Here is a 25,074-nt window from a genome sequence, read left to right on the forward strand (position 1 = left end):
TCCAAAGGAACCTTCCCCTTTGCCAGAAATGCAAAAAATTCTCTTTGGGGCAACTCGGGCCTCTTAATTTAAAGAAAGCATCACCAGGATCCGTGGTGAGCTCTGAGTGAGTTTAAGACCATTATTGCTATGAACAGAGCTGAAAATTCTGGAGGAAGAGCCTATTTAGCCTTTTTGCTTGAATAAAAAGCCAATTTTTTTTTTTTTTTTTTTTTTTTATGAAGATTCCTCAACTGTGAGCTTAGCTGACAAAGTGTCCTGGAAACTCTGGGAGTGGAACTTGGTTGTCTCAAATTGGCATAAGGAGTAAAAAAAATAGTATTTGGAGAGCACTAAGATGAATGAATTGATACAGCAGCTAAAACATAGGCAACCACCTAGCATCCCTCTTTAAAGCCAGCCCTGGCAGAGTGGTAGGGTAGTAGCTTAGCAAAGCAGAGAATTTTTTTTGTACTGCTTCTTCCTAGGAAGCTTTCTGTACTTCCCTGGATTGCTTCTCTCCTCTTTGGCATTCTTCAGCCTGCGTGTTGCTTCCTTATCCATGTGGTATAGACTGGGATGGCACCTAGACTCTGTCCTTTTATCTTTTCTTGAACTGTACCTACAGCCTTGGTGATCTGTCCAGTCTCATGACTTGCATATCATCTGTGTGCTAAAGATTCCTGACTATATGGATATCCCTCCTGGACGGGAGCCACGTTGAGCTAGCTGCCCACCTAGCATTTCCATGGCATGTCCAACAGGTGCCTCAGACTCAGTCTGTCCCAAAGTAAATCCTCATCTCCTGCACCTGCACACACCCTTGCTCCTTCTGCAGTGTTCTCCCTCTGAGCAAATGACCATCGCACCTTAGCACCCACTCAGGTCAAAACCTTAACCTCTTTTCTGCCAACCCACTGCAGTCCCTCAGCACATCCTGCTGCTTGCAAAATATACTGAGTCCAACTGCTTCTCCCCACCTGACTGCTAGCACTGTAATTCAGGCGGCCACCATCTACTGCCTGAATTACTGCCAGAGCTTCCCTATCGTTTCCCTTCCATCCCCAAACACCTACAGTCTCCTCTCTCTTAGACTCAGTAGTCAGATGGTCCTTCCTGCATGTTAAGTCGGATCCCTTCATTCCTCGGTGCAAAATTCTCCATGACTTCCTATGGTGCTCAAAGGAAAAGCCAGTCTTCAAGCAGTGGTCTACAAGGCCCTACAGGAGCTGGCCTCCTGTTGACAGTTTGGGCCAATTTGCCGATTTGGAGTAATACCCTAGGCAAGCTCCCCCTGTAGAGCATTTGCACATACTGCAGGCCCCTGCCTGTCCTGTTCCTCTCCAGATGGTCACATTACTTCCTAATTTTCTTTAAGTCTTTGCTTAAATATTCTCTTTTCAGTGAAACCTTTGCTGAAACCCTCTGTGACCACGTGTTTTAAAAATGTAATGCCTCTCTGGTACTCTCTCATCTTTTCCTGCTTTATTTTTCTCCACAGCCCTTAGTACTATCTGATGGACATTTTACTGATTTCCTTATTCTTTCTTCCCTGCCCCATACTACAGTGTAAGCTCCCTGAGAGCAGAGAAATTGTTGGTTTTATTCAGTTGTATTTCTGCACCCACAATGAGTGCTTGACTCATCACAGATACTCCATAAACATTTGCGACATGATAAAACAACAACAACAACAACAACAACAAAAACTCCCAAGCTATCCAGAGTGTGAATTTTCTCTCAATTTCATGTTACTATTATTTTTTAGTTATTAAATGTATTCAAAAGCAAATACTGTTTAATTTATTGTAGAATGAAACTTTGCTACTTGTTACCCAAAGTGAAATCTACCCTGAAGATCCCTGCAGATAAGCATCTACTGCAGCAGTTAGAAATGTGTGTGAGAAAACTCCTCTGTCAAGAAAAAGATAAGGATGTTCTGGCTATTGTGAAAAGAGTAAGTATCACTCTTACCACCACATCTGTGTGTCTTGCATGTAGATAGTGTCAATCATGGCTTCCCTGTTTTAGCTTGACAAGATAGCAATATGTTAAAATATTCATATCGTTGCTAGAGGAGTATCAGTAACTGACTTGGCTGATGGGTGCTACAGCTAGTAAAGTTCCTACCAAGGGGCACTCATTCAACTTCCATTACTAGTAAGACAAGCACCATGAGAGGGAAGCTGGCACATTTGAGGCACTTCAATAGATACTGTTCAACCAAATACTTCATCCACCAGACTTGATTTATAAGGGATTATAATCCAGGAGAACTTTATTGGTAAAATTAGGAAAGTCACACTTCATGGAAATTAGCCCTGGAAGGGCCTTCATGATCTCTTTGATTTTGCAAAAGCTTTAGGCCTAGAGGTAGTAAACGTCTGCTTGAGATCTCATTATCAAGTGGCAGAGCTGGAGCCAGAATATGGATCTCTTACCCTGAGTACATTTCTTTTTCAGTAATGTAGCGTTGTGTCTTACAGGTTTGTTGTTTGTTTTGTTTTACATTGGATTTTATATGGATTGTTTGGAAATATTAGAAACTAAAACAGGAAAAGTTCGGGTTATTGAAGTCAAACCTGAAAATACTTTATAGTCTTCAAAAACTTCTTGCTTAAAATGTGTAACTTATTAAGTCAAATTAATAGTGGTTACTTCTATGAATCTGAATGTGAACTTCAGCTTTCTGATTTGTACTGAGAGGAATGAATTTATTAATGTCTTTAACTTAGCATCAGTGATGAGGAAAAAAAAAGAATCCTTTGATTTTTTTCCCCCTTTGGTTTCTAGAGATCATTACCAGATGTCACACAAGGAACTTTTTAATAAAGTGATTTGACAACTTAGTATTAATTAGTATACTCTTGTTTAACTGAAATATGAATTCCTCTTTTACCAACTAAACTAACCAGAAATACCCAGAGTCTGGATATGTAGCTACATCTAAAAACATACATAATATGTGTGTATTACATGTATTTGTTTCTATCAGCTATTTCTGTCCTTACCATTTAATTACAGAAGTTTAGGCCATAGTTAACTTTTAAAATAATAAACATACGAGGGTTAGTTACTTTTTTGAAAGAATTTATTAACTCAAAAGATATATAAACTAACCCTTTAAGTAGGGACAAAAATGATGGAATTAATAGATTATTAATATGCAATAGATTATTCTGGACTAGAGCTCTTTAAGTATATGTCATGTGAGGAAGTCAGATCAATCCCATGAAAGTTCTATAGTATAATGTTTATCAAACAAGTCTTGGCATGGGAACCTCTGACTTCAGTATAAAAATGGCATGGCTTATGCTACTCAGTTTTTTAAGATGGGAAGTAATTTCATTTAAAAGGGATATTTCATGGCATAAATTGTAATATTTTCACAAATTTCGGCATAAAAATAGGCTTCAAATAAATACTGCATTTGTAATGGTTATCTTTGGGCATAAGAATATACGAATGTACTTTATTTAGGCCATGAGAGTTACTCCTGGAGGGAAGTATTGTCCTCTGTCACAGTCAGAATCTTGGGTTAGATGGACCATTGTTTGGTTGAACAGTTTGTTTTAGACTAACGTGTTCTGAAAGAGAAATAGTAAGTTGAGAAATACTTTTAGGGCAAAGTCTTTCTTTATGGTTAGAATGTCATAATGGTCAAAAGTTTCTGTAGAAAGGAACTAAGGATTTTCAGGCAAATGAGAGTTTGCTTTATTATATAGTTAGCTAAAATTTTCAAAAATTCAAAAATTATCTTGTATTCTAAAATTCAGAGAAGAGTGGCCCTGGGAGTTATTAGAAGTTTGTTAATTTACACGTGTTTTGTGTGTTCAGTGTCCCTTGAGACTTGCTCATCTTAAGGTCAAAGTCTTTTACGAGTGTAAATGGATCCTGGCATTAGGAGACTAATTAAAAATACAGTGCAAAATTGGAAAGAACCTCAGAGATTTTCTAATTTAGTCTTCCACAGAGTAGAGAAGTCTTCTCTTTGTACCTCCCTCGTGGAGAGGAATCTTTCCGAGAAATGATTGGTTGGTTTAATTTAATTACTGCTGAATAATTTTCACAACTTTGCTTGCAGACTGTGTTAGAGCTGGACAGAATGGAAATGTCAATGGATGCGGTAAGTATACACTTTACCTTAGCCTGAAAGAATATCTTAAAATTGGCAGAAACTCATCATAATGTTTCATAATTTCATTTTAAACTTTAAACTTAGTTTCAGAAAAAGTTTTATGAAAAAGATTTGTTGGATCAAGAGAAAGAAAGAGAAGAACTACTTCTTATGGAAATGGTATGTTGTTTTCACATGCGCACACACACATACTTATTTCTGACCACTATGAGCTGTGCTTTGTTATGGAACCTAATAAGTAATTTCCTGCAATTTCACACTGCAGTTTTTCTTTCTAAATGACTAAAGACGAGTCCTGATCTTTTGAAATCTCTTTTATGAACTACATAAACAAATGTAGGAAAACTACACTTGAGAGTTTTTAAAAAAACAACTACTTTACTGAAGCATATAATTGGCATACAATTAAACTGCATATATTGGGGATCCCTGGGTGGCTCAGCAGTTTAGCACCTGCCTTCAGCCCAGGGTGTGATGCTGGAGTCCCAGGATCGGGTCCCGCGTCGGTCTCCCTGCGTGGAGCCTTCTTCTCCCTCTGCCTCTCTCTCTCTCTCTCTCTGTGTCTATCATGAATAAATAAATAAAAGCTTTTAAAAAAACTGCATATATTTAAAGTGTACAATTTGATGAATATTGACATATAGGTAATCCATGAAACCATTGCCACAATTAAAATGCCAAACATTTTCATTCCTTCAGAAGTTCCTTTGAGCCCCTTTATAATCCATATCTTCTACTCTGGTCCCTAAGGACCGCTAATCTAGTTTCTGTCACTAAATTAGCTTGCAACTAGAATTTATATAAATTTATTCATATGTAACATTTTCTGTTCATGCTTCTTCTCACCACAATAATTGTTTTGACATTCATCCATGCTGTTGTATGTATTGATAGGTCATTCCTTTTTATTTCTGAGTAGTATTCCATATTATAGACATACCACAGTATTTACCCACCCCTTAATGAGCACTTGGGTTACATTTAGTTTGGAGATGTTAGAAATAAAGCTGCTATGACCATTTATGAAGAAGTCTTTGGATGGACATATGTTTTTGTTTCTTTTGGGGAAATACTTAAGAATGGAATGGCTAGATCATATGGTAGGACACGTTTGACTTAAAAACAAACAAAAACTGCCATTTTACATATCCATCCACTTGGTGGATGGCTTCAGTTACCCCATATCCCCTCAGCTCGATAGGGTGATTATGTAATCGTGTCTCATTGTACTTTCAAATTGTGTATCTCTGACGCCTAATGAGATCGGATGTCTTTTTGTTTGTTTATTGGCCATCCTTATCTCTTATTTGATAAAGTCTGTTTTCAGATTTTTAATGGGTTATCTTCAATTCTTGAGATGTAAGAGTTCTTTATACACTCTCAATACTATTTGTCAGATATACATTTTATGAGTGTTTTCTTGGAGTCTATGGTTTATCTTTCATTTACTTAATGCTGTTTTTTGAAGAGTAGTTTTTAATTTTGATGAGGTCAACTTATCAGTATTTTCTCTTATTGTTTATGCTTGTTTGTTACAAGAATCCTTTGTCTATCCCAAAGCTACCAAGAATTTTTCCAATGTTTTCTTGTAGAAATTTTAGTTTTAGGTTTTACGTGTTATGTATGAATTATATATATAATTCTGCTCAGTTTTATATATTTTTCCCATCTAAATATTCAGTTACTCTAGCATCATTTGTTAAAAATTTCCCTTATTGAATTGCCTTAGCACCTTTAAAAAAAAAAAAAAACCCGATTGTCCATATATGTATGTGTTTATTTCTTGACTCCCTATTCTGTTCCACTGATTTATATATTTATACTTTTGGTAATTCTAAACTGTATAGCCATAACATTATAGTAATTCTTGAAATCAGGTAAGTTAAGTTTTTCAACTTAGTTCTTTTTAATTGCTTTGGCCAATCTAGGCTCTTTGCATTTTGATAGAAAGTTTAGAATCAGTTGTCCATTTACATAGAAAGCCTGCTAGAATTTTTGTTAGGGTTGTGTTAATTAGGATTGATCTATAGATCATTTCGAATAATTGCCATCTTAACAATGAATTTTCTAGTCCATGAACATTGTCTACCCATTCCATTCATTTAATCTTTACTTTTTTTCTATGTAATTTTGGTAATTGTTAAGTGTGAGTTTAAGGAAGTCTTTTGTTAGATTTATTTCTAAGTATATTATCTTCTTTGGCATTATAAATGGAATTATAATTTTTAATTTCACTTTCTAGAATTTTGTTGCTGTCAATTACTGTTGATTTTTGTAAATTAGTCTTATATTTGTTCTAGAGTTTTTTTTGATTTAATAGGATTTTATACATGAGCCATTACAACTTCTTCAAGTGTAGCAAGATTCCTTCTCTCTAATTCAAGTGTTTATGCCTTTTATTTCTTATGTCTAGTTGCAGGGTCTAGGACATCTCATAAAATAAACCACTTCCAGTTGAATAAAAGTAATGGAAGCAGTCATCCTTGTCATTTTACTGATTTTAGGGAGAAATATCTAATTTTTCACCATTAAGTATGATGTTACCAAGAGGTTTTATGTGGATGTCCTTTATCAAATTGTGGAAGTTCCCTCATATTCCTAGTCTACTAAGAGTTTTTATGAATGTTTATTGGTTTTTGTCAAATGCTCTTTCTGCATGTTTAGAAATGATACTTGTTTTTTCTACTTCATCCTGTTAAAACATTGAATTACATTGATTTTTTCGGTGCTAAATCAATCATATATTTTAGGGATGAACTCCACCTAGTGATATGGTGTTCTTTCCTATTTTGTTGGATTCTTGGCTAATTTTTAATATTCATCTATATTCATAGTGAAATTGGTCTATAATTTCCTTTTTTTGTCATTTTGGGGTCTTTTAAATTTGATAGTAGAATTATTCTGGCCTTATAAAATGAAATGTGTAGTATTTAACCACTTCCTCTGTTTTCTGATGGAATTTGTATAAAATTGGTCTTATTTTTTTCCTTGAGTGTTTGATAGAATTCACTGGTGAAACAATCAAGGATTGGAAAGGATTTTGATAATTGATTCAACTACTTTAATAGATATAAAACTCTTCAGACTTTCTATTTCTTCTTTTTTAAATTTGATGATGTTGCTTCCCACACCCAAAATTCTCTATATCATTTAAGCTGTCAAATTTGTTGTCTAAAGTTGTTTATTCTTATAGTCTTCTTCTAATGTATAACAGACCCATGGTGATAACCCTTGTTTGATTCTTCCCTTAGTGGTTCTATCTCTCTTTCCCCTTCTTTCTCTTTTTCTCTTTCTCTCTTGGAGTTATTTTTTGGTGGTTTCTCTAGAGTTTACAATATACTTAACTTTTCAAAGTCAACTTATTATTAATGTTATACCACTTCGTTTAATAATGATGCAGATCTCTACCCTTTCTTTATGTTAAAATTTTTATGTGAATTATATTTGTGTTGAAAACCCCACGAGTCAGTTATCTCATGACCACTGGATCTAAACTTTGCTCTAAGTTGTAATATATATCTTTGAAGCATTTAAGAGAGTGAACTTCTGTGTTTACTTTCTTATTTTTACCATTTCTAGTACTCTCATTCATTACTGAGGATCCAAAAGTCCCTCTGTTATTTTTTTTCCTTCAGCCTGAAGAACTATCTTTAGTTGTTCTTGGGGTGTAGGTATTTTGTGACATATTTCCTTAGTTTTCCCTAATCTGAAATATTTTGTTATCTCCCTTTGTCCCTGAAGGATATTTTCACTAGATATGGAATTCAGGGTTGATAGCCTTTTTCTTTCTGTACTTTATATATGTGTTCTTGTCTCCAGAGCATCTGATAAAATATTAGCTCTAATTCAGATTATTGTTGCGTGTATTGTGGCTTTTCTCTGGCTACTTTAAAGATTTTTTCTTTTTATCCTTTGTTTTTAGCAGTTTGCTTTTGATGTGTTTAGGCATAATTGAGTTCAAATTTATCTGTTTTGGGATTTGTGTAGCTTCCTCAATCTATAAATGTGTATTATTTCCCAAATTTGGAAAGGTTTGAGCCATTATTTATTTAAACTTATGTTTACTCTTCAGGGTGCTTAGGTGGCTCAGTTGGTTGAGCATCCAACTCTTGATTTCAGCTCAGGTCATGATCTCAGGGTTGTAAAATTGAGCTCTGTGTTGGACTCCTCATGCAGCAACAAGTCTACTTGAAGATTCTGTCCCTCTGCTTCTCCCCCAACCTGCACATGAGCTCTCTCTCCCTCTGTCTCTCAAATAAATAAATAAATAAATCTTTAAAAAAATAAGTAAACATGTATTCACTCCTACTTCTGGGTCTTTGATGTTAGATCTTTTGATATTGCCCCACAGGTCCATGAGATTTTGTTCTTTTCTTTTTTTTCCTTAAACTTTGTTACTCAGAGTGAATAATCTGTTGATCTGTCTTCAGTGTCACTCTTTCCTGTCCTCTCCATTTCAGCTGCCAGGCTTATTCAGTGTTTTTATTCCCAGTGCTGTATTTTTCAGTTCTCAAATTCCCATTTATTTCTTCTTTATATGTTCTATCTCTTCATGGAGAATTGTATGGTAAGATTAAACACTTATGTGGAAATCTTCTGAAAACGATCACATTGCTTTAGCAGCCTTCTGAGACAAAGATCGAAGTTCAGGATTCCTAGTGATAGAGGTTGTAGAACATAAGCAGGCTCTAAAAATTTTTAGGACTCAAATGACCTAAACCCAAGACAAAAATCAGGTAATAGAAAAAGACCTACAGATGATCCTGGTTTTGGAGTTAGCAGATAAGGACTTTAAGACAACTCTGATTAATATGATCAAAATAGAGGAAAAGGTGGACAAAATAGATAACACTACTTGTGAGCTCACTTAATGACATTTTATTTTTCAATTTTACATGTTTTCAGTGTTAGAGATTCCATTTGATTCTTTTTTATGCAGACCAGTTCTGTGTGGAAGACTTTTTAATCTATCGTCTATTTTCTTCCTGTTTTTCTTTACATGTGCAATCAAAACGCATGCATGTTCTCCAAGTTGTTGAGTATAGTGGAGTTTTTGTTTGTTTGTTTGTTCTTAAATTTTAAGTAGGCTCCATGGCCAATATAGGGCTTGAACTCATGACCCTGAGATCAAGAGTTGCATGCTCCACCAACTGAGCCAGCCATGTGCTCTGAATGTAGTGTTTTATATGTGTCAGTTATGCTACATTTGCTCAGAACTTGGTATGTTTATTGATGTTCTTGCCTACTTGTTCTGTTTTTTTGGGATAAAGGACTTCTCTGAGTTTTGGTAACATTTTGTTTCTGGATCTGGAAGCTGGTTATGTAGGTATGTTCATTTTGGGAAAATTCATTGAGCTGTGTGCACTTATAATTTGTACACTTGAGTGTGTTATACTTCAGTAAAATGTTTAAAAAATACCGAAAAGACCATTTCTTTTTTCCTCTGTCCTTTTAGAGAAGGACAATTGGTAATTGCCACTTACCAATCAGAAGTGAAAAAGACTCCTAGTAAATAGTTTGATGATGAGAATTGGCAAATGTCTTCTAGAATATAAAGGCGAATTACAACAATGATACTAAACTCATTGTTTTAACTTGACAAAACCCCCAGGGTACAATTCAGTGGATGTTGAAAGCACACAAATCCAAAAGAACCTTGACTTCTTTTGACAGTAATTTATATTAAAAAATTCTTTTCTAAGGCATTTTTGTAAACTGTATTTGTAAAGCTTAGAGTACTTTCTCATTAGAAGAGTTTTCTAAATCTATGCTTACTTTTAATGCTAGCATACTGTTTTAATAATAGGAACAATTAGAGAAAGAGAAGCAACAGAATGATGGGAGGCCCGTGAGTGATAAGACCTTTGAAAAGAAACGTAAGTAGTTTTCTTGTGTCTTCACCACTAAATCGTACAATTAATGTTGCATCCTGGCATTTGGAAAGTCCGTGCTGATTTTCAGATTTGATGTGGAAGATTGCTTCATTTTCTTTCATTTTCTAAAAAGTTGTTTTAAAAAATTGGCTACTTCATATGGTACTGATTGAAGAATACATGAATAAATAGTGGGAGTCAGTGTGGAGATTGAGATCCTTCAGAGGAAAACTTAAAAGTCTGATAACAGACTTTATGAGTCTGTGAAATTGGTCACTGAATGGCTAAGATTGAAATATGTAAATATATAAAATAAGAATATTCGGGAAAGAGCATGCTGCCTAACTAGGGACAGTGACTCATGTTCTCTGTGTTTTCTTGGTTTATGGAGATTAGGAGCTCAGAGGAAATTACAGCATTTAAAATAGAGTTTGTTTTAGGTAGAGACACTAAGACACCAACAACTCTGCCCAAGAGCATCCCTATTTCTGTTCCTGGACCCTCTGGAACAAGCACCCCATCGACAAGTAAGAAACAACTTCTTTTTATGTCTCCTTTTTCCCTTTTTGTAAAAATTAATTACAGGGAAAATCACTCCACTAGATGAGATTCTCAAATGCCTTTTACCTGTATCATTCATTGTTTTGGGAGTTCTTGACAGGCAGTAGGGGTAAGAGATACTCCAGTTAGCTCTCTAAGGAAAGGAAGCTGGGCCACCTGTATCTAATGAAAGAGGCGGGGAGTTGGTGAGGGGTTGGGGCAGCTAAGGATGAAATGAACAGCTGCATTTTCCTTCTGCTTATTGCTCTAGGCAAAGAAATCAAGAAATCCAAACTGATTCGAAGCCAGTCTTTTAATAATCAAGCCTTCCATGCAAAATATGGCAACTTAGACAAGTGTGCTAGGTATGGTCTGTCAGCTATTCACGTTTTAACCCAATTTTTATTTTGTAGTTGCACATCTTTATTATGTGAAATATTTACATTATGTAAAATCAGGATTAATTTGGGGTTTTGTTTATGTCAATAAATTGTAAATTTTTTTCCATAAAGATTCTCTATGAAAAAAATTGGACTCTACCAATTTGTATAAGAACAGGTTTTATGGCATTCTAGGAAGACTATTGCCATGATGCTATATAATAATGTCATGGGATCCATATATTGTTTTATGGGGGAGGTGGTGCTCTATCACACAGGTCACTCAACCTCTAAGTGTATATGGACATGCCCCATTTGCTAAGTGGATGTGAATATCCACATACTGTTGATATTGTTTCTATATAGAGAAGCCACAGGTATGTTTCTGTAGTAAAGTGATCACAACAATTCTTAAAATAGTTGAATGTCTGGTTTCTCCTTTGGCCCCACAGACTGAATTATAAACAGCTAAGATTAGGAGAGAATTAGCATAAATTCAATGACAACTTTTTATAAATGTTGTAAATATATAACAGGTGTATATCAATCAACAAAGGTAATTTTAAGTAAACATAATTGTCCTTGAAAGTATTTATTGAGAAAAAAAATGATGTGGGAAAAATAGGTTTTTCTTTTGTTAAAGATAGCTGGCTCTAGATTGTTAGCTGTATTTTGGGACATTCTCAATATATCTATCTGGAGTTCGAGTCGATAGGGTGATCTTGCAATGGACAAAAGAGATGAGAACTGAAGATAAGTTATTTCTAGGAAAATTTTATCCATATCATCTGTCTTAGCTGAGCACCAAGAGAAAAACTTTGATTCTGATGTAGCAAGTTTAAGGAAATTAAATTTGTCTTTTAAACTTTGTCTTTTAAATTAAAGACAAAGGAATTGTCAGGAGGCATGGCATGTAAACAATAAATGAGAAGTGAAAGTAGCATGTGTGCTTCATCATAAGTAGAAGAGAGCATTTAAAAAAGATTAGAAAAGACCAAGCGCCTAATGACTGAAGTGAAAGAAGAATGTTCTTGTATTTTAAACTAAATCATGTTCTTTTCTAGTAAAAGTTCTACAGCAGGATATACATCTTCTGTCTCAGGGTTAGGAAAGACTTCTGTGATTTCACTACCTGGTAAGTAGAAATCTGAGTTCTTCAAAAAAAATGCTAAATGTAATGAAATATTATTTTTTTAAGGACCAATTTCTTTATTTCTAGATATAGTGTTTTCCTGAAACTTACATCTTTATCAAATGCCCAAATAATTGAACTTTTCCCTAGCAACTGCGAAAATACTTGACTGTGCCATTTTGTTTTTATTGTGAAGACTCCGTATTTAATACTTTTGAAAGAGAGAAAGGACAGTAATAGGGTAGGTTGTTCCATAGTCTGAGGGCCTCTTGGGGCACAGATTAAAAGTTTTTGTAGTAATTTTTAGGGAAGTTAAGAATACTAGGGCTTCATGGTAGATCACATGCAGCCGAACATTTACAATATTATATATTTGAAAGTTTATACCAGGGATCAGCAAGCTTCTCCTGTAAAGGGCAAGATAAGTAAATATTTTAGGCCTTGTTGGCCAAATTGGTTTCTGTCACAATTATTCAACTCTGCTGTTGAGCAAAAAGCTGCCATAAACTGTACATAATGAATAGGTATGGTTGCATTCCAATAAGATTTTATTTACAAAACCAGCAGCAAGCAAGAGTTGGCTCACGGACTTATAGTTTGCTGACCTCTGGCTTATATAATAGAACCCAGAATTATACTATGAATAAGGGGAAATATATTGCTAAAAATTACTAGTGGCTCCTAAGTATATTTTTAAGTTTTTGCCTTAGCATATTGGCTGAAAATTATAGTACTGATCTTTGGTAAGTTTTTAGTGTAAAGAATAGCAAATCTACTCAAAGGTCAGAAACTTTTTAAAGTTTGGTCACATTTCCTTCCCAGGTTATGTTTTGAGTATTTTGTCTTCCTCTTACCTCTTATTATATTCTTATATTATAAGAATATATAATAGATATACACTATCTGTGTAAGAATAGATATACACTCACTGGCTGTTCTATAAACAGTATATTTTCATTTGTCAGATCAGAAAAATCTTTCTAATAAAGCATTGACATTCATATGCCGTATATAGAGTGGTTTTACAAGGTAGACTAGGAGTAGCTTAAAAAACCTGGAAGAATTTGATAATGGGAAGTTTTTGAGCTAAAAGTTATCAACATTTCTTGAAGTGGGGGTTATAAATAATAAAATTATTGATTACTTTTATCATAGCAAATTAGTGAATTCTTTAGGAAATACTAAGAGAACATTCGGGATTTGTGAAGTTTATAATACAGTGTCTAAGAATTTCATATATATGAGTCAGTTTGAATTAGCTCAGATTGGAGCTAAATGGTGCAGATGATTCTTGATAGCCTTAAGTAGTTCTTCAGACTTGCATGGATCCAATCTGGCCTCTTGGAGATGACTTCATATGAGCATATTTATTCATGAACTTGTAACAAGTCTTGCCAAGAAATTTCTTTGCTTAAGTCATTAAGAATATTGATTTGGAATAGGTTTTTTTTTTCAAGTTTTAATTATGTGCACTAATTTCTTCAGTTTTGACTTTGCTTGTTCTTAAGTCACTTTGAGAATCAAGAGTGATCAACTGATCCTAAAACTTATCCAGAATCTTAAGTAAAATAATTTTATAAGGGTAAATCTTTTATTAAAATATTAGAAAAATATTCTGTCTTAAGGGTTCAATGTTATTTTGGGGAGAGGGAATATTGGCTGAATGAATGAAATCTCTTCCAGGTTATTATGTATTACTTAATATATATATTATATATTGCTTTATGAAGTACAGACTGAGGAAAAATTATATACCTGATCTACAAAGAGAAAAAGGGAGCAAAATGTCTCTTAACAAATGCATTAGGTGTTCACAAGAGAAGAGATTTTACAGACTTTGGGACTTAAGGCAGGTTTTAAGATACTTATATCATTTGGGATGAAGCCTGAGGCATGCTAGGATTTCTGATAGGCAGAGATGGGTCTGGAGTAACATCCTACTCAGAGTGCCTGTAATAAAGAAGACATGTCAATGTCTTGAGGAAGCAGCAGTAGGCCAGTCTGACTGGAGCACAGAGTTGAGTGTGAGAGAGTGGGATAAATAGAGCTGAAATGAAAGGTCAGTTACTGCTTGGAAGGCCAAATTGAGGACTTTTTACTTACCACGAGCCCATCGTTAATATTTTGGTGACTTTTGCCTGTTGTCAATTCCAACATTTATCTAAGGCTATGTGAGCACAACAGACTGGGAGAAATACATGGAGAATGCCAGTAAGGAGTCAGGGAAACCAACTGTAATGTATCCATTATTAGTGGGTATGAAAATCTGTGGAGCCCTTTTGGAAAACAGTTTGGTGAAGTTCATCAAGAATCCTAGTTTTAAAAACTAGTCTTTGATGCACGCAATCCCATTTCTAGTGACCCATCATGAAACAGTGGGATAAAATACATAAAATGTGATAAAAAATATCATAGCATATGGTATGATGTGATGAAAATGACACTTTACCTCTGTCACCCTTCCTTAAACCTATAACCTTAGTCTAATTCTAAGAAGAGCATCTGATAAATTCTAATAGAGGGGCATCCTGCAAAACGTTTGGCCAGTACCTCTCAAAGCTGGTAAGGTCACCAAAAACAAGGAAAAGCTCAGGAGGGCCAACAAGTAAAGGTAATGTCGTGTACTGGATGGGACCCTGAGACAGAAGCAGACATTAGGCAAAAACTAAGGCAATCTGGACGCACTGTGGATTTTAATTAGTAATAATGTCTCATTACTGGCTCATTCACTGTAACAAGTGCAGCATACTAGAGTGAAGTGTTAGTAGAGGAAACTGAGTGAGGGGGTGGATGAAAATTCTCAGCGTTATCTTCTCAATTTTTCTGTAAATCTAAACATTTACATAATAAAGCCTATTTTAAAAAATCACTTTTATAGTAACTCCAAAAACATTAAGTCTTCAGGAATAAATTTAACAAAATGTATATTCTGTATACACTAAAAAATTCAAAACATTGCTGGATAAAATTAAAGAAGACCTAAACAAATGGAGACATATACTGTGTTTGTGAATGGGAAAGCTTAATATTGTTAGGATGTCAATTCCTTTTAAATTGATCCAGAGATTTAATGCAATCCTGATCAGAATTCTAGTAGTCTTTTTGTAGAAATGCATAAGCTGATTCTAAAATCTCAATCGAAATGCACAGAACTGTGGATAGCTAAAACCATTTTGAAAAAGCAAACCAAATTGAGAGAGCTTAAACTGCCTCATTGCAGCACTTACTAGAAAGCTCCAGTAGTCAAGACTATGTGCCTACACTGACATACATGTGCAGCTGAGTTTCCATAAAGGCTCCAGGATAAATCAGCAGTAATGGGATAGTATTTTCAAAAAATGAAGCTGGAACAATTGGATACCTATATCTTCTTATTAGTTTCAGAGGTAGAATTTAATGATTCATCAATTGCATGTAACACCCAGTGCTCATTGCATCAGGTGACCTCCTTAATGCCCATCACCCAGTTACCCCATCCCCCCATCCCCCCATCCCCCTTTCCTCCAGTGCCCCTCAGTATGTTTCCTAGGTTCAGCATCTCTTAGGGTTTGTCCCTCTCAATTTTCATTTTATTTTATTTTTCTTTCCCTTCCCTATGGTCATCTGTTTTGTATTTAAATTCCACATGAGTGAAATCATATGATATTTGTCTTTCTCTGACCAACATTTTGCTTAGCATCATACTCTCTAGTTCCATCCACATTGTTACAAATGGCAAGATTTCATTCTTTTTGGATGGAATAATATTCCATCCAAGTATATTCCATCCATTCCAATATTCCATTCCAATATATTCCATATAATATTCCATCCAATGGAATAATAATCCATTATATAGTTATACAACACATCTTCATTCATCTGTCGATGGACATCTGGGCTCTTTTCATGGTTTGGCTATTGTGGACATTGCTGCTATGAACACTGGGATGCAGGTGCCCCTCAAATTACTGTTTGTATCTTTTTATATCTATAATAAAAAAAAAACAAAATGAACCTCAATCCTTATCTCACACTACACATAAAATTCTCTTAAAATGCATAATAAACTTAAGCATAAAAGCTAAAACTATGACATTTCTGAAGAAAATGTTACAGAAGGAAGTCTTTGTGGTTTTGGAATAGATTTCTCCAGACCATGAAAGAAAAAGTTAACATATTGGACTTAGTGAAAATTTAAAACTCTGCTCTTTGAAATAAAGCATACAAAAATAAAAGGCAGGACACAGATGAGAAGAAAATAATCATATTACATATACCTGACAAAGGACTTACAGTCAGGATATACAAAACAAATCTTTAGAACTAATTAGTCAACTAATTCTAAAATGGAGGAAAAATCGTGTATCATCATCTTCACAGAAGAAGAAGAAGATACACAAATAAGTACATGAAAAATGCTTGACATCAGCAATCTTTAGAGAAATGCAACTAAAAAGGAACAAGAGAGGCATAAATAGAACCGAGGGTTGCCAGGGGTGGAGAATGGACAAGATGTGTGAAGGTGGGTAGGAGATGCAGGCTTTCAGTTAGGGAATGAGTAAGTTACAGGGAAGAAAGTCACAGCATAGGGAGCACAGTCAATGATATTGTAGTAGCTTTCCCTGATGACAGATGGTGGCTACCCTCATGGTAAGCACAGCATAACCTATAGTGAAATCACCGTTGTGTACTTGAAACTAATGTGCTGTTGCATGTCAACTATGCTTTAAAAAAAAGTTAGTTTTAAAGATGGAATTCTATGCATTCCTTAAAATGTTTAAGAGGAAAAAAAGTGTTGACTACATAGAAAAGTAGTCATGAATGGCTAAATCACAAAGTATGTTATAAAATAGAATGCACAGTAGGTCTTTATAATTTAGATGCATAGGTGTGCATATACATAGCCCACTTAGGAAGAGAGATTGAAACAATTTATATTAGAATGATTAAAGACTGTGGCTTTAGTTGCTAGAATTATGGTATTATAGAGGATTTTAATTTTTATACTGTTTTTGTGTTCCATTTTTAAAAATTATAGGTTATTCTTGTAATGAAAAAATATGTGCTTAATGCTGTAATTCGTTTCATGATGTCAGACAGATATGTTACTATATGTTCATCTTTTGGAAGATTTGGTAGACAGAAGATCCAGACAAATATATTAAATCAAGAAAATGCTAATTTAAAAATTTTTTAAAGTTCCAAATTAAAAAAAGCAACGGGAAAAAACACGAGGAGATAACACTTTACGGCCACTAGAATGCCTAAAATTAAAGACATAATATTAAATGTCTGTAAGGATATAGAGAGCAACTCTCCAGAATGCTTATTTGTTGCTAGTGGGCATGTAAAATGGTACAACTGCTTTGGACAACAATTCAACTGTTTCTTTTTTTCTTTTCTTTTTAAATGTGTTTCATATTTTTTAAAGATTTTTTAATTTATTCATTTGAGAGAATGTGAGCATGTGAGTGAGAGCATGAGCAGTGGGGAAAGTCAGCGTGAGAGGGAGAAGCAGACTCTCCGCTGAGCAGGGAGCCTGACACGGGGTCTTGATCCCAGAAGCTCAGGATCATGACCTGAGTGGAAGGCAGACTCTTAACAATTGAGCCACTCAGGCGCCACTTGGCAGTTTCTTATGGAGTTGAATGTACACTTATTATGTGATCAGCAATTCCACTCCTTGGCTTTTATTTACAAGAAATTAAAACATGTATCTATACACAGACTTGTACGCAATCGTTCATAGCGGCTTTCTTTGTGAAAGTTAAAAACTGGAAAAAATCCATATGTCTGTTGACCGGAGCCATGTATAAATGAGTTTTGGCATATCCGTACAATGCATATCAGTCAGCAATAAAAGGGAATGAAGTATTGATATACACAAACAATAACGAGAATGAACCTCAAACTGATTTTGCCAAGTGAAAGAAGACAGACACACTGTGTGATTCCGTTTACATAAAACTCTAGAAAATGCAAACTAATTTTTAGTGAATGAGACAGATTGCCTGGAGTGTAGGGGAGGGATTGCCAGGGTGCAGGAGGTACAGGGGTGGGTGCATTTTTATTCTTGATGGTGGTGATGGCTTCATAGGCATGTTATGCATCTGTCAGACCTTAAATTTGTGCAATTTCTTGTACCTAGGCTGCACCTTAATACAATCGATCTTAAGAAAAGTCAGCTATCATTAACTTTACTTCTCTTAGGTTAACATTTCTTAGCGCATTCAGCATGTCTGACTGTACTTGAATTCCTTTCAGATGATTCATTCCGCACTCGCAATGCCAGTAGCACTCCGACTTCCTTTCCCTCCAATCCTTCCCTACCGAGCACCTCCCGGGGGACAGGTAACTCAGTTGATCCAAAGAGCAGTGGAAGTAAAGACACACAACCACGAAAGGCTACCTTGTAAGTAATCCAGTGATGTGCCAAGTGTATCATTCTGCTCTTTAAGTACTTTCCAAAGAAGAGACAAAGTCTGTAATGAGGAAAAGGGTATAAATTAAAAGGAATTCTTTTCACCCATGCCTCTTTTATGTCTGATACTTTACATAAGATGATACAGATATGGCAAAGACACTGAAACCCTAGGGGATCAACAGGAAACTTGAAATGGCTGCCATTCAAATCTGAGGTCCATTTATTTTTTTGTGAAGTGTTTGCATTCAGGGCATTTATCTCTGAGAAGACACTGGGTATAATTGCATCCCTTTTGAACACCCAGCTCAGATACACAGTATGTAATCAGCCAGTGCTTAGAAAGGTCGGTACAGCTAATGCTCCTGAAGAAATATGACTGCAGCCTTATAATCTAGGATTGTGGCTCTGGCAAACTGAAGATTTTCTACAGACCAAATTTATGCTTTCATGTTATGGTTATAAAGGGCCTCTACTCAGCTTTTCCCTTGTGGTTCCTTTTTGTGAACTATTTGTATCTTGTTTGAATTGTTGAAGCCTTTGGTACTTGCAGTTGAAACATTGAACAGGGCAGACTATAAAAATCCCCAGGGTGAGAGAGGAGCTCAAGGTAGAACTGATTCAGCCAGGATGTCCAAACCATTGTTAGGGTTTATACTTTCATACAGAACTCCCAAACCTTCTGATTAGCATGGAGTTTAAACAGGACTCAGGCTTTCTTTGAAGCATATTTCACTGAATGCATGAGTATTTTTTTATGTAATTTCTCAAATGCCTCTTTTTTTTTTTTCAGAAACTACATGCTATTACTCCCTTTTAGGAACTGAATTTCATAATTCTAAATTTTAATTGGCTGTTGGTATATAAAAATACAGATGTATTCAAAATTCATTCAAAGATTAGGAAAAAATGTATTGAATGGAGCTCAAGGAGAGAGTAGGAGGATATGATAGAGAAAAGCAATAGTAAATAGCAAAGGTGATATTGATAGTACGGATTAGTAGCATTTAATACAAAGGGTACTTTCATTTGCAGAGAATGTTCTTTGCCCCCCTACAATTACTGCTCAAACGATGACACTTTGAAGTTCTGTTTATAAGTCCTGCGGAGAGAGGCAGGACAGGACGGTGGTGTGTGGAGGTATGGAGTAGCAGCCCTGTGCCCTGGCTGCAGTGGCCACTCAGAGCTCCGTGTGGTTCAGTAAGATGGAGTCTCCCTTCCGGAGCCTTCCAGGCCGGGCACCCTGGTCCTTCCTGTCTGTCACCCTATGCTTTCTTCCTCTCAAAAGCCTGCCCTGGAATCCTTCTATTGAAAAGCATAGTTAATAACATCAGAATGTCATCCATTCTATTCTCATTTTTCTAAATGCCAGAGGCATTTGTAAAGTAAGGATAGCTGAAACCTAATATTTACACCAGTTCTCCTTTATTTAGATTACCATCTTCATCTGTTCTTGCTTTGCTGTGTTTTTCCTTTTATAGACTGAATTTTCTCTTGCTCAGTATACACCCTATGTAAAATATCCATATGGATATTACATATCCATAGAATTGTATACTCGATTACATATAATTGAGGGTTACAAAAAAGAATCTAGAAACACTCTAAAAAAATCACATCATTTGTTTATTCTTTTGTGAATGTTCTGAAGGAGGAGGAATGTTGGTTTTTTAACAGGAGACTGGATATCAAGTCCATAACTATTTCTATATAACATGGTTCTAGTCTAGACTTTCTCATGAATGCACACCTGCTGCACAACTGGAATAGCTGAGTGAGATGTGCATTGGTCTGGTTTCTATGAAGTATTATGCACAGTTCGGTGATGTGCCATATTGAAATGAAAATAAGCTTATGAAGTGATTTCAGAAAGTATTAGTTATTTCAGTATTGCTTCTTCAAAAAATTCCATGTGATACATTCTCCCACTTTTGGGTGTTATAGAGATGATCCATTTGGTATTTAGGGGTATCGGAGTCTTAAAGTAGGTACAGGAAGGCATCATATCTTATGTCCTTTAAGGCCAAACAGTTGATATATTTGGGTCTATGTTCATTTCCATTGTTGTTATACAAAAAAAGTGGGGAAATTGTATGAACTGAATTGAATGCTATATTAAATGTACATAGGATTTGGTAATTAAAGAGTTCCAGGTAATCCTTAATGCGTGATTTCTTTTTCACTTAATCAAACTTAACCAGAATCCTCATATTTTCAGTTTATTTGAAGTAGATTATATTTCTTACTTACTTTGTAAGCATTATATGTACCAAATTTTTCATGTTTTGTTTTTTCTTTTTCTCTTCTCTTTTTCCTTCCCTCCTCCCACTCCTCCCTCTCTCCCTCCCTTATTTTCTTGACAAAGAAAATCGAGAAAATCCAATCCTTAAATCATCCACTTGATGAAGGAAGCAAAACAAAGACAACTGGAGATAATGTGATTGATGGACAGAACCTAAAGCAATGGCTGGGCTTTTTCTTTCTTTCTTTCTTGTCTTTTCTTTTTTTCTTTTTTTTTTTTCTTCTTTTTTTTTTGGTTAATGAATGGAAAAGAGACACACAATGGCAGCTGATGTTGATAAACTTTCCATGTTTGAAATTAGATTCCCTAGCAGGTATACTATGTATTTCTCAAGTAATAATGTGGTTACAGAATTCCAATGTCATAGTGAAGTGCAATGAAAAACAACTTTAGGTATGCGCTTTTAGCACCGCTACAGAAGAGACCAGTCTGCATTTATCTGTGCAAGAAACCATCTATTTAACTGTCCTAGAGTTTTAGCACTCAAAAGTTATATGAAAGTCCAAATCAACTGAAATTGCTCTAGCTAATCACTTGGAAAGGCCTTGGAAGTAAGAAAGACATTGCATCTTCTGGAAAATCTCCAAGCCCAATTGAAAAGTCACATTGAAAAGGGTACGAACAGCTGTCAGCAACTTTATCATTCCTGCCGGTGAGGCGACAGTGTTGTACCTGGACATTCTGAAATTTCAATTTGGCAATGAAAATTCTACCAAGATTTCTGATAACTTTTAGCTACGACTATCTTAAAAATAATAGATTGATGATTTAATTTCCTAGAAGACTTTATTTTATAAATACTTTGTTTACATTTTAGATTGTATTTGTCCTTAATTTAAAAATGATGAATCTAGTTTGAATCAGCTGTTATTCCAAGCTATCATGCTTAAGCTATGTCAACAGCATTTATTTGTACTAATGCTAGTATTTCCATCAATAGTTGCCTGTGGAACATATACAATTCTTAATTTTAAAATGTCAGTTCTTGAGATATACTGTATGAAGCTATTGTCAGCTTCTCGATTTCAAAATGCAATCAGCATATAACTATATTGATATTAGAGAGTGTTTGTTTTTTAAAATATATTGATGTATGATAAAGATGATCTAATTTGTGAATGCATATGCGTGTGTGGTTACTTTTTATAATGTGAAATAATGAATAATGAGTTTACTCAAAATAAAACATAGGTTACTGAGATACCAGTGTTCGTGAAAAAAGTTTTAAATCTTTCCTGCAGTTTTTATTCTACAATTAAAGAGTAAGACAGTTCATTTTTCAGTAATGAATGAGAAGCGCACCAACATCAACTATAAATTAATTATTCAGGGGACAGCTACTCAGTGTGAGACTTCTCCAAGACATTCGTTTCCCCTTTTTCTTTCGTATGGCCTCTTCAGGGCTATTTTTAGCAAATCTTAGTGTCTTTTCATTTAAAGATAGGTAAATGGAATTGTCAAACTACTCATTTTGTCAGTAATTAAAACTAGGGTAGATTTTTGAGAGACTGGACAATATGGGCTCAGTGAATCCCCTCTTCTTTGTGGCTTTCATGTCACTGTCAGCACCTGTCACATGGAATGGAGTACATGATTAGGAGAGAATGCATGTGTGCATAGCAGCACATCCAGCACTTTCCTTCATACTCATCATTGTGTTGCTTTAAATAAAATGGAGAATTTCAGTTTGCTTGTTCAATAATAACTAATAATAATAAAAGAGTTAGGGGCTTTATTTCCCAGCATGCACGCAGGAGAACAGTGAAGTGTTTGGCCAGGGGAAGTCACCACTGTGTGTAAAGTTCAGGAGTATGCCCAAGTCAGCTGCGGTCTTGTTCCTACTTAACTAAACTGTCAATTAAGACGGTGATTTTAATCAGTGTTACTTTCGGATTTTTTTTTTTTTAAGAAAAAAGAGCACAATTTTTAAAACCATTGACCTATTCGCTAAGATTATACTTCCAAGGTTGGATATATATAAAAACAGTAAAAACCAATTGGTGACAGTTATGAATATCCGCATATATCTCGATTTATACCAGAAGCAAGATTGATAGTCTTATTAAAAGTTCTCAGTGTAACAACTCACCAAATAGATCCTTTAAACTAATTGTGTAACATCTGTCACTCCAGAGAAATAGGGATGGCTGGCTCCTGTATCTTCCTGTTAATTATGAAAACTCGCATTTTAAGGACAGGTTCTAGGATGTCCCTAGTTCACATTACAAGTGAGGTAACAGACCCATAGAACTCTGTCTTACTGGCAGATCCAGAGATCAGACTAAAAGGGATTTTGCTTGTGAGAGAGGAGCATAGGGAGTCTTTCTGACATAACCTCATACACATTTAAAAATCATTTCCATTATTTGACTTCCTGAGTTCAGACATCTTATCCTGGAAGGTGGATCCATTAGCCCTGCAGTTAGTGGGCATATGTGAGATACACAAACTGAAGTAGGATAGACTCTTCAGCTTGAGTAGGAATCTTGCCATGAAGATAAAATGAATTGCAGCAACCCAGTAATCTGTTCTCAGTTGTTACAGTGTGTGTGACAGTGGGTGAGTGTGGGTGAGTGTGTATGTGTCTGTGCCAGGGTAGTTTTTAAACCTGACACTTAAATATAATGAAGACTTGTTGCAATGTTCAGATTTCCCCCCTCAGTTGAAAACTTGAATTTTCTTGGTAAGATCTATTATATTTTTCATTGGCCTGCATTTTTTCACCACACAGAGATACTTGGAAAAGCTGAAACCTAGTGTCTTAGGGACTTCATCAAGTAAATGGAGGGGATTTTTTTTTTTTTTAAGTTTTTTAAAGCAGGGTATAGGGCCATTTTCTGCCTCCAAGTATAATGTGTTAGATATAATTTTACACTGTCATTGTTTTGCCATGCATATGATGGGCGAATTTGACCTGCACGTTCTAGGAGTCTTTCGATAGCAATGAAGCTTCTTATAACTGGGTTTGGCCATATTTATTTCAGAGGATATTATATTTCCACAGACTTTCTTTTTTAGATTTCATCCCTTAAAGGTGGGTAATTTGAACTCTTATTTCTTTTTCCCACCATCTTTTCACAAACACACTTGACTATTAGAATACCAACAAGTCAGTTAAGAATGTCAGTTGGAGTTAGTCCTCTCTGTTTGCCTCGTCCTAGGTCCTAGCACTGCCTGGCCATTCCCAGGTGTCAGTGCTCATGGAAGGAATATAGGAATGAAGTGATGTACACACGTTAATATGATGAAAAGTCCATCTCTAAACTGCTTAATAGTATTTCCTGAGATACGGTTCACGTTACTCTGATTTATATTTATAACCAAGATGACAAATAAATCCATTTTAGGTACATTTAAACATGGGATAGCAAACAGATGGAAATCCAGTTAGGCATTTAGTCTACACATTTGACGCTCCACAAATTAGCTAGCTCAACCCATGGTTTTCTGAATTTGCTCCTGAAATATTTTCTTATCTCTGTAACAGAAAATAAGCAAGAGAATTTTAGAGGTATTTGCTAGTCTCCTTTAACCCCCGGACAAAGCCCATGCTCATGTTCTATTTGAGCAAAGTGGGTAATAGAGGGGAGTATGTGTGGCCTGTATATTTAGATTCAATGTTTTCAGTCGAGGGAGGAAGAGTGAAATGGGCCAGAGGGTTGGGGTCAGGAGAAGCAGATCTCCAGCTGTCACACCACGCCACATGGGGTGACCTTGGGCAAGGGTTCTTCTTTCTCTGAGATGAGATCGTTGCCATGAAGCCAGAAGTGCCTGGGACAGTGACCGTCCTTGGACCTGTGACCCAGTGTGTGTCCCCCAGTTCCTGCCTGTGTGAAATGAAGGAACTGAAGTCCATCTGTAGCTCGGCTAATGCCTCTGTCAAAGAATCTGTCACACCGCAGAATAGCCAGGGCTGCACAGAGTCTGCGGCCCCGGTCAGGGATGCCTACAGCTGTTTTCTTCTCCTTTTAGTTCCCAAGAAATGATTCCATAATGGATTAAAATAAAATGCTTCCTTTGCTCCAGAGAGAGGTAAAGAGAGCAAAGCTCATGACTCCTAGAGAACGTGTCTTTCTCCCAAAGGCTTGGTCTTGAAATGGGGTTCTGGTCTACCATTTTTTAAAAGTCCAGATACGTGAGTAACAGAGAGGGGTAAAGATCTCCTACCAACCTAGTCTTGAGCCAGTAACAAGGGCTCTGAGAAACAGGCTTAAAATACCAGACAGACGGTACAGACCTCTCCTTAAGAGTGAATGTAATAGTCGGGTTTATCTGAGAATGGCCCAGACTAGTAGGGGACAAGGGAGACACTCTCTTCCTCACCACC

General features: G+C 35.7%; 1 protein-coding gene across 7 annotated transcripts in view; it reads left to right on the forward strand.

Moving 5' to 3' along the window:
- The window catches only part of PPP4R4 (protein phosphatase 4 regulatory subunit 4), a 98,933-nt gene extending 76,985 nt beyond the window's left edge, over window positions 1-21,948 (forward strand). For 6 of the 7 annotated variants that reach the window (XM_025443048.3, XM_025443051.3, XM_025443047.3 and 3 more), the window contains 9 exons: window positions 1,792-1,936; window positions 4,064-4,105; window positions 4,202-4,276; window positions 9,924-9,993; window positions 10,431-10,517; window positions 10,802-10,895; window positions 11,975-12,045; window positions 18,289-18,436; window positions 20,811-21,948. In XM_025443048.3, coding sequence (XP_025298833.1) covers window positions 1,792-1,936; window positions 4,064-4,105; window positions 4,202-4,276; window positions 9,924-9,993; window positions 10,431-10,517; window positions 10,802-10,895; window positions 11,975-12,045; window positions 18,289-18,436; window positions 20,811-20,835 — 757 coding nt within the window. In that variant the 3' untranslated portion in view covers window positions 20,836-21,948. The remainder of the gene's footprint in view (window positions 1-1,791; window positions 1,937-4,063; window positions 4,106-4,201; window positions 4,277-9,923; window positions 9,994-10,430; window positions 10,518-10,801; window positions 10,896-11,974; window positions 12,046-18,288; window positions 18,437-20,810) is intronic. The other variant, XM_025443050.3, reaches the window with a different exon arrangement.
- The last annotated feature ends 3,126 nt before the right edge of the window (window positions 21,949-25,074 follow it).

This window comes from Canis lupus, chromosome 8 (assembly GCF_003254725.2).
Source record: "Canis lupus dingo isolate Sandy chromosome 8, ASM325472v2, whole genome shotgun sequence".
NCBI lineage: Eukaryota > Metazoa > Chordata > Mammalia > Carnivora > Canidae > Canis > Canis lupus.